The sequence below is a fragment of the Ruditapes philippinarum genome, unplaced genomic scaffold (assembly GCF_026571515.1).
Source record: "Ruditapes philippinarum isolate M1 unplaced genomic scaffold, ASM2657151v2 ctg5286_1_1_1_1, whole genome shotgun sequence".
Lineage (NCBI taxonomy): Eukaryota > Metazoa > Mollusca > Bivalvia > Venerida > Veneridae > Ruditapes > Ruditapes philippinarum.
In genome coordinates, this window is record NW_026863533.1 from 88,676 (window position 1) to 98,897 (window position 10,222).

The 10,222-nt window shown below is 31.9% G+C and overlaps 1 protein-coding gene across 1 annotated transcript; it reads left to right on the forward strand.

Moving 5' to 3' along the window:
- The first annotated feature begins 1,042 nt into the window (after positions 1-1,042).
- Positions 1,043-3,346, forward strand: LOC132722326 (b(0,+)-type amino acid transporter 1-like). The gene is made up of 2 exons (XM_060706802.1): positions 1,043-1,277; positions 1,691-3,346. Exons 1-2 carry the CDS (start codon positions 1,127-1,129, stop codon positions 2,965-2,967), a joined length of 1,428 nt encoding a protein of 475 aa, XP_060562785.1. The 5' UTR covers positions 1,043-1,126; the 3' UTR covers positions 2,968-3,346.
- Positions 3,347-10,222: the final 6,876 nt, after the last annotated feature.

Sequence of the window (10,222 nt, forward strand, 5' to 3'; positions counted from 1 at the left end):
ACGTATATAAATAATCTACTGATAAAATTTTACTTAATATCTTGAAATAAACATTATCAACTACTATTTGTTTCTAAGCATAACTTAGAACGAAATACCGTATCCGTGTGTACTTATTCACTGTTTGACATAAAGGGCCAAGAGATGCGATATATTGAATGTAGTATAATCATAACACGTGCTTCTAAAATAAATTTTACAAAATGTGACAGTATTGGTTCAATTAGTTATAAACAATACTTAATTAAAATTTGAAATATGACTGAAAAAATAGTATTTTTTAACCTATATTTTCTTTATTATGAACCAGAGGTTTGTGAATACCTGAATTTCAGGGATAATTGTTTAACTTTAATTATAAACCGAACAAGTAATTCGTTTGACATATTAAAGCAATGAATAAACAATGACACAATATACATAGAAACTTATAAATTTGACCCCATTGACTAGACCTATATCTTACAATTGATACACTATCAGTCTGTTGTTGCCTACATAAAATTAGTAACCGCGCAATGTACGAAACACGAGCAAAGAAATTCAAATTATTCGTTTCTTATTTTCAAGTTATCACCCATATGAGCCGCGTCATCACAAAACCAACATAGTGCTTTTGCGACAAGCATGGATCTAGACCAGCATGCGCATCCGCGCAGTCTGATCAGGATCCATGCTGTTCGCTATAAGTTTCTCTACTTGTAATAGAGTTGGTGACGCGGCTCATATATTTGTTAATAAAAGAATGAAATAAGTTTTAATAGAAAACACATATATAATTCCGTAAAGCAGGAAATTCGTCTGCATAAAGCCATCATATTACTACGACATATATAACAGGTTATCAAGTCAGATCTTATGTTTGTATGAGAAAAAAAAAGAAAATTACAAACATAAAACGCAAATCACCGTCAGCATCCAAAATATTGGGTTTTCATTGAAATAAGTTTTTTTTTACACTGAAGTAAACCCAAACGTTTAAACCTTGGGCACTTTGGCCTTAAATGATCTTGTGTGATAATGAAATTGACTCCTTGTGAACTTTTTTGTGATATGTAAGATTAATATCAAGTAACAAGTGTTCAAATAAGTCAAGAAAATCGTAAGACAAAAACTTGAAGACAATATGACTGACGAAAAGAAAGTTGAGATAGAATATGTGAGACCAAAATCTCAAATTGGTTTGTTTGGAGCGGTGGCATTTGGCATCGGGTCCATGATTGGCTCAGGGATCTTTATATCTCCTAAAGGAGCCCTTAAAAATGCTGGATCTCCCGGTAAATATACGTTTTAAATCACCTCGTTTTATTTACATTTTCACTATTTTCGATAATATGAATAATTTTGCTTTTGAAACAATATAACAAAACTTTTGAGTTGAGTTAAATTTGAAATTATGATCCCATATGATGATATAATTATATAATCATGATCGAAAAATAAAATAAAATAAGATACTTTTGTAGACATACCGCTCTTCTTGTTTAATGGTTTCTTAGCTCTCTGATTGAGAACCCGGCAAATCTGCATATTCGAGCGAAGGAAGACAATTACATCCACACTAAACATATTGTTATGTCTTAATATTGTAGATAAATATGAATAAGAACCACAAAGAAATCATGATTGTATATTGCAAGTGCAAACCATGACTTATGCTTATCTTATACATTACATTATTTTATTTCAGGAATGAGCCTGATATCGTGGGCTTTCTGTGGGCTGTTATCTCTATTAATGGGCCTTGTTTACGGAGAGCTCGGAACACTTATACCACTGTCTGGAGGAGACTTTACCTACATAAGAAAAGGACTTGGTAAAGTTCCAGCATTTCTATCAGTGTTCATATATTCCGTTTTTGGCAGTGCAGGATCTATGGCCGTGCTCTCACTTTTATTTGCAGATTATTTACTGGCTTTGCTATTTGGATCATGTCGACCTCCAGACATTATGCGGCAACTGATTGCTGCGTCAATGATAATAACTCTTTGTATAACAAACGTTATAAGTGTGACACTTGGTGCATACACACAAATAGTGTGCACAGTTGCTAAAACTTTAGCTTTAATCGTCATTTCTGTTGGAGGAATAGTATTCATGTGTCAAGGTACGGTCGAAAATTTAGAAGACATTTTCAAAGATTCCTCATCTGAAGTAAACGGTTATTCTCTAGCAATATACAGCTGCATGTTTGCCTACCACGGGTACAGTAGAATCGGGGAAATCGCAGAGGAAATTGAAAATCCAAAGAAGAACATTCCACGTGCCGTTATAATTTCCGTTGTTGTTGTAACCATTGTTTATGTCATTACTAACTTATCGTACTTCGTCTTGTTACCCAAGTCAGAATTTCTTCGTTCTTCCGCTGTAGCCTATGACTGGGGTTTGAAAGGGATACACCCTGTAGCGTTTATTATTCCTTTAAGCGTAATGGCGTCAGTCTATGGTGCTAGTAATGGGGCAGGTTTCAGCAGCGGAAGAGTAATGTTTTCTGCTGCGCGCGCAGAACAATTACCGGAAGTGTTTTCATTCTTACATATCCAATCGGCAGTTCCTATCGCATCAATTGTAGTCATGCATGTTATTGGAGTAATTATGCTTGCTGTTGGAGACATTAGCATGCTGATTAACTTTTTAAGCTTTCTAACGTTTATAATTGTGTTACTAACAACGCTGTCTCTACTACGTATCCGGTATGACATGTACAAGAACAAAGTTGAGCATGAAGGTTTTAAAACACCACTAATCGTGTCCATAGTGACGGCTTTGATTTGTATATTTATGATCATATCTCCCTTGGTGAATAATCCACGAATAGAATTTTTGTACGGCTCCGGTCTGGTGGTGTTTGGACTGATAGTGTATGTGCCGTTTGTACACTTTAAACTGAGCCTGCCTGGTGTAGGTGCGGTTACAACATTCATACAGCTTCTTTGCAATGTTACACCCACACAGAAAGTGGACTAATCGATGACCTGAATTCAGTTAGACGTCACGTGTTGATCAGACTGAAAACTCTTGGGCCGAAAGCGTCAAACCACTACCAACGATATAAAGCCAGGTTAGCTGAGCAACATGTCAGGTTGTTATCACAGTTGTACAGTTTCAGTTTACAAAATAATGTTGTTACCGAAGTAAGCAAAGCACTCCGAAGAGTAATCTTCATTTTGAAAAAAAAATCCAGAAAGTTCCGGTATAAATGTCAAATACCTGATGTAGTTATAAGAAACAGGAAACGTCTCCACTTCCTCCTTATCATCATCATTGTCGTCGTCGTCGTCGTGATCAAGAAACTGAATTGAGATCAAATATAATAATAATAATCAACCTTTACTTAAATTTATTGTTTTTTTTAGAATGTATGTCACAATTTGTCATTAAAATATTTGAAATTCAAGTGTATTGCTTATCATTTTGTTTTTGTTAAAGCAGAAATCTTCACTATGTTTTTTACTATTGAATAAGTACATGTGTTTTATAATCTATGCATCTTTTCGAACCCCTCTTTGACAAATGAATATTATAACTATTACAAATATGCATTTTCTTTGCTTCAGGAAACGTTTAATAATGTATTATTTGCTTTTCCCTTCCAAAGTAAATCCTATTAAATACAGAATCGGATTTTGAAATCTTTTGCATTATTTAATGGAAGCGCCACAGCCATCGTGATTAAATTATTGCGCAATTGAATTTCATTCTTTACAAGATAACACGAAAAGAAACAAACAAAAAACTCTCTTTCCTTATTGTTGTCACAGTGCTTTTATCGATAATAACGGGATGTGAAAGATGTGAAAGAGAAAATAGGACATCTGTCTCATATAGTGTTATAGTGCACATCTGGATCAGCGTAAATTCCATATATTTTTACTGATGCTCGTTTCTGAGATCCATATGAGGTTCAGCCCCATGCTCATATCTATATTAAGTAAAATAACATCCTTTTTAAAAAAATCGAAATTATTTAAAGGGACACCACAAAATGTGTTGAAATTTTAGTACCGCTTAAGCCGGTGCTAGGGGATGTGAGAGATGTTGCACTTATTCATTATCCCTCATCCATAGACTCAAACCGAGTCTGCAATTTTCATATAATTTTGTTGTGATTAATTCATCTGAGTCCAGATTTTGTTTACTGTTTATGCCAGTGTACCTCGAGACATGTGATTTATATGTCACATAAGTACTTTCTAATAGTAATAATGTGGGCACATAGTGCATTTAAAGAAAACCAATTATATAACCACCATTGTTTTTCGATATAACTTCTTAATTTTTAAGTAAACCATCCAAAGGGTCATCCCCAAAGTGACAATATGAGAACCAGAAACACAGAATAAAAGTCTAAAACCTATGATGGTAAGTAGATACACTGTATACATACACAACCTATATAGCGATATCAGAAGTTATCGTAAGAGAAGAGCATTTAGTTTTGGCAAAAAAAACCCCAACTATTTAAGCATAGTTACAACAAAGGAGTTGTAAAGAACATAAAAGAAAGGAAGTGAAACATGCTAGCAAACTGAAAGAAAAAAACATTGTCACAGGATCAGATAAATGTAGCCCATAAGCCGTATAAAACATATTTACCATAGGGAACGTGTAACAGTGCGAGTTGCTCCCCATTTTGAAAATTCTATACTGTCACCACAAAGCGCGGTACTTTTACACGTTCACTACAGTGATATACATTAGTCACAACAAAAATCAAAGCACAGAAGGCGCTGAATTTGTTTGGGTCTCAGAATGTCAGAAAGGTGAAGGTTGTGAGATTATAAAACAATTTGTTTTTGTATAGTGCCACCAATGCTTTCCAGCGTTTTAATTGTAGTAAATTGGCTATAAGACTAATTGTAACACTGGTATTCAATTCAATGTTTATTTGACTTAAACAATTTGAAAAAAATGAGTTGCCTTAACTGGGATTTGAACTCAAGACCTCTCGCTTCCTAAGCGAGCGCGCAAACCCCTCGGCCACGGTGAAATTATATGTTAACGGCCTGAAGAAAAGCATATTATTTTAAATTAGGGTTTGTAACGACGCTAACTGTTGTTTAACACTTGTGTTAATAATCATGGCGCTTACTATAAGCATGTATATCTATAAAGAATAAAACAATATTAGAAATATTCGACCATTCGGGAATTATTTTGCTTGAAAATTAATGCGCCTGTCATGTGACCATATTTACGCAGTGATCTCCCCGGAATTTATCGGCCTTAGTGTTACATATAAAGGGAAGTAACCGCTTCAAAAAAGCGGACTACTTTCGGCATTTGCAATTAACAGCATTAGAGTCTGAAATTTCGCTACCATTATTTGTTTGGTCTGACGACCCAAACAAATAAAAACCGTCTCAATTTCAATGTAATTGTGTTATGTTACTCCAGTTTTGTTACAGTTTTTAAAACTGAGTAAAATAATTGCTCGGAGTAATTTAAAATGTTTTTGGTTAACAGTTAAATAGTATCCCTCGTAAAAGAACATTTTTCTTTTAGTAATATATTTACATCCGTTAACCGGTTGCGAGTAGAATACTGATTGTGGTTAAAACGAATGTGCGCTACTTAAAAACAGTGACAAAGAAAAACAACCGATGTTGTTAAACTGACATTTTGAGTAAATTGTAGTCATGAAGAATATGTCATTAATTGCACAATAAAACAAAATACCGAAAGAGCTAAGATCATTCGTACTTGACAAGGTCGAATAAACGTGTTGCAGCATTATACAGCTATGGAAAAATATTGTCGTGTTGAAGAACAGCTCTTTGACTGATGCTCGCTTTAGAATGTTAACAAAAGCGTCATTATATAGTGTTTATTTTCATAATCTACTATGTTACTAACGCTGTAGCCAATATAAGTAGGAGAAGATAATTCATTCAACATGGACACGTGTCACAGCAGTGGTTCGAAAAACACCGGTATCTGACCAGTACGCCCGGGGTCGTATATCAATTTTCGTCAATGAGTAGGCCCTAATCATCTTAATTCATTATTCGATGTTGTATCTTTTAATATTTCTGAAAAGATTAAACTCTTTGATTCGATGGTTTGCTCTATTTTGAATTATGGTTGTGAAGTGTGGGGTTTTCATAAGGCACCAGATATTGAAAAGGTTCACATGAAATTTTTAAAACAAACTTTACAAGTACGAACACAAACATCAAATGTTACATTATATGGTGAATTTGGAAGACTTCCACTATATTTTATGCGTAAGATAAGAATGATTAAATATTGGTTTAAGATAATGTCAAACACAGATTCTCTTATGTATAAAGTATTTATGAAGCATGATTTTAATGGTAATACAGTAAATAAATGGTCTAAAAATGTAAAGAACATTCTAGATGAAACAGGTTTTTCCTACCTATGGAATAATTCATTTGTAACAAATTTACAGATTCAATGTGTTATTAGATCAATCTATGATCAGTATATTCAACAGTTTTATTCTGAACTTCGTAACTCACCAAAACTAGAAACATATTGTTTAATAAAAACAGATTTTTGTACAGAGAAATATTTTTCAAGTATCACTAATACAAATCACAGAATTGCATTTTCTAGGCTAAGATGTTCCGCTCACAATCTACTTATTGAAGAGGGAAGGCATAGAAATATTGAAAGAAGACTTAGAATATGTACAAAATGTAATATGAGTAGTATTGAAAACGAATATCATTTTTTACTAGTTTGCCCTTTTTATAGAGAAATAAGAAACGCATGTTTGCCGAAATATTATTGTCATTGGCCTAATTTGAACAAATTTAAAACTTTATTATCTAGTACTCAGAGTAGCATTTTAAACAAAACCTCAAGATATATATATTTAGCTAATGTTAAAAGAAATATGTAATGACCATACTGCATTTTTTCATCATTTTTTAAAATGAGTTTGTAATGATTGTTATAGCTTGTTAACAACTTCCTGCATTGTGTTGATATTGTAAAATAATACAAAAGAATTAAATAACTTAAAGACTAATGTCATTTATTGACTAATCAATTATTAAATGTATGTATTATGTACAAATGTATTGTATTATCTACAACTGTAACTTTATAATAACATACTTTTCTCAATTGTACATTATATCCGCCATACAGTTGTGTATTGGCGATGAACATTGTATATGTTTATGCCAAATAAATATTGAATTGAATTGAATTGAATCATATTTCAAGCTTAAATCGATATATTGTTTATTACATATTTCATATAATTCATCAATTATATTTTTAGTGCCACAAACTAAACCAAAGCAGTTTATTCGTTTCCCTCTACGTTTGATACAATCTGAATTCCGTACCTTCCGGATCACAGGTCTCGATATTGTCCTGTCCTAGAAAAAAAGAATCCCGTAGTATAATAAAAGAAGGTATTTTTCCCGTTGGCGGGAAGCGATCTGATTGTTTTCAGAGCAAAAATGTCAACATATGCACATTTTGAAGTGTCATTTCGATTTCTTCAAACTATATAATGTTTTCGAGGAGGGATTTTGAAATATTAGTACTGAATATAGGCCGATTAAACATTTGAAAAAATATTAAAAGACACTCAATAAACACACTTAAAGATGTAATCTATGGTTCCTTTTATGACTATTATATAAACTAGCGAATATAATCCGAGTAAATGAAGTATTTTACTGTTAAAAGTTAGCTGGTAAAATCTACCACTCTGAGTGGTAATGTTTCTGTCTTTCTTTTATTTACATTTCTTCAGGAACAACAGTTATTCTCCCCCTTTTGTCACATTGGATACACGTGAAAACACCCGTTAGTCATTACATGCACATCACGTGTGCATCACTATATTTTTCATCGTCATCCCAATATGAAATCATTGTTTAGCTGTTATTGTTTGGCAATATTGACGTGAGACTGTTTAATATTTGTGAATTATTTCGACGGTTCCAGTAATTTATTACGATTTGTCCATTGTTTTTAATAATAGTATAGTTCTCGGTACTTTAATTCATAATTACGGCCCGTTAGCTTAGTGGTAAGTATGATGGCACAACAATCACAAGTTGCAAGTTCGAATCCTAGACAAACTATTTTTCAGATTTTTTTGACTAATTATTCTCAATCATGTGCAGCTTTAGTGGATAAATCATATTTTCATAACTTTGATATATTCTTGCCTATGTAATATTTCATAATTTCAATATGTTAAGTCGTACAATGGGTGATTTGCATGCACAAAAACAGTAGTCAAGTTCCGCAAAGTATAATAAATTATAAAAAAGGATATGTCATTAAGAAACTGAAAGTCTTCACACCTTGTAACTAAAGTCAATTTTACAGTAGCACAGAGGCGATATTTGCAGTATTATTTCATCTTGTGGCCACAAGATACTATCTATCTCGTGGCCTAGAGATATTATCTCGTGACCACGACTTATTATCGTAAGTCCTCAAGATATTATCTCGTGACTATTATAGATGCAATCAAGGGAAAAATGAAATAATATAAAACAGAAGTAGGCCAGTCATAATACAAAATATGGTAAAAATAATTCCTTCAAAAATGTTTTCACAATTAAGTAAATGATAAACATTATCTACATTTTAAGAAAAGTCCTCAAAAAATCTCCCTGCAGAATCCTGAAAAATCGATCATAAAATTTAGAAAAAAAAAATCAATATTAAGATGTGTCTCTTAAATAACACCATACTTTATGCACTTCCGGTGACGTCACGTTTATGAAAGATCTGAGTATACTTCAATTCCAGCATTCCTAATTCAAAGGTGAGATATTTTAGTCAGTTTTATATTCTGCTGTATAAATTTTCAGGGAAAAATATGTTAGTGGATAAATACACTTAACGAAACTTATAAGTACTCCGACTAATTTTTTATTATATTGTGTTAGAATTACTATAACTAGTCTAAGTCGATACTGTATAAACTTTAATCATAGTATCATCATTTTATAATAGTAAATGCATTTCACAATAACTCAAACTTAACAGAAAATCAGTAACTGAGATCACCATTGTAAAAAAAATCAAATACCTTCAAGTTTAGTATATATTTTGAAAACAGGAGTTTTCCTGCAAGTTTGAAATCGGAGTACTTATAAGTTTTGTTAAGTGTATAATTGACCACCAACCAATCGATTATGCAGGCGATTTTGAACAGAATTTTGAATGAAGTTATCATTAAAATAGTGATTATTTCTTTTTCACTGTTATATTTTGTTTTCTTTGGTCCAGTTATCTATAATGACACATAAATAACTATTCATTTTACCGAGTATTTAAAAAAATGTACATGCACAAGTTTTGTTAATTTTTCTTTTCTACGGAAGCGTATTGTGACCAAAATCAAGAAAATCTAGGGATTTTTGTGAAATATTAAGTTTGACTTATTTCAAAGAGTTGGCATGTTTCATGAATTGTGGAAATCATAAATGAACTACTATGTTAACTTTATGAACAGAACAGAACAGAACAGATACTTTATTAAGATTTGTACATTGTACATCATCTATAATACAATAATATTTACAAGCATAACGTCAATATAATGGTAATAGCAATCATGACATTTTCAAAATTCTTAATCTTAATTTATCTAGTAACAAGAAAATGAAATAATAAATATGTATACTACAAATTAAAAAAGTAAAGACATACAAACAGGAGAATGAGCAATAATGATGTTTAACGCTCAACATTTAACAGTGTGTTTCTCAAAGCAAGTGCTTCTTTAACAAATTTGGATAACTGAATTAATTCATATTTACTATTTGAGTTCAATAATTGTAAAAATTTATAAACTGATGGGTTCTGGTATATTTAATTTTCAAATTTTTTTTCTTAACTCTGCATAACAACGACATATACAAACAAAATGAAATTCATCTTCAATGTCTGAGGCATTACAGCATAAACAATACCTTTCTTCTCTAACAATTCTATTTCTAGAATATCTGCCAGTTTGTATTCTCAAAGACAAACTACTCATTCTTTATCTACAGAAGTAAAATGTAAAACATCTTGGCAAGATATCCAAATAAAGTTCATACTCAAAACTACATTTAACATTTTTGTACATATACAATACAGAACTATTATCTAAGGTAGCATACAATCCTGTTTAAGAATTAATAACACGACTTCTAAATTCAAATAAAAATATTTTTTGTCAATAATATTAACATTATCAAATACATATGAAAATCCATAATCATTCAAA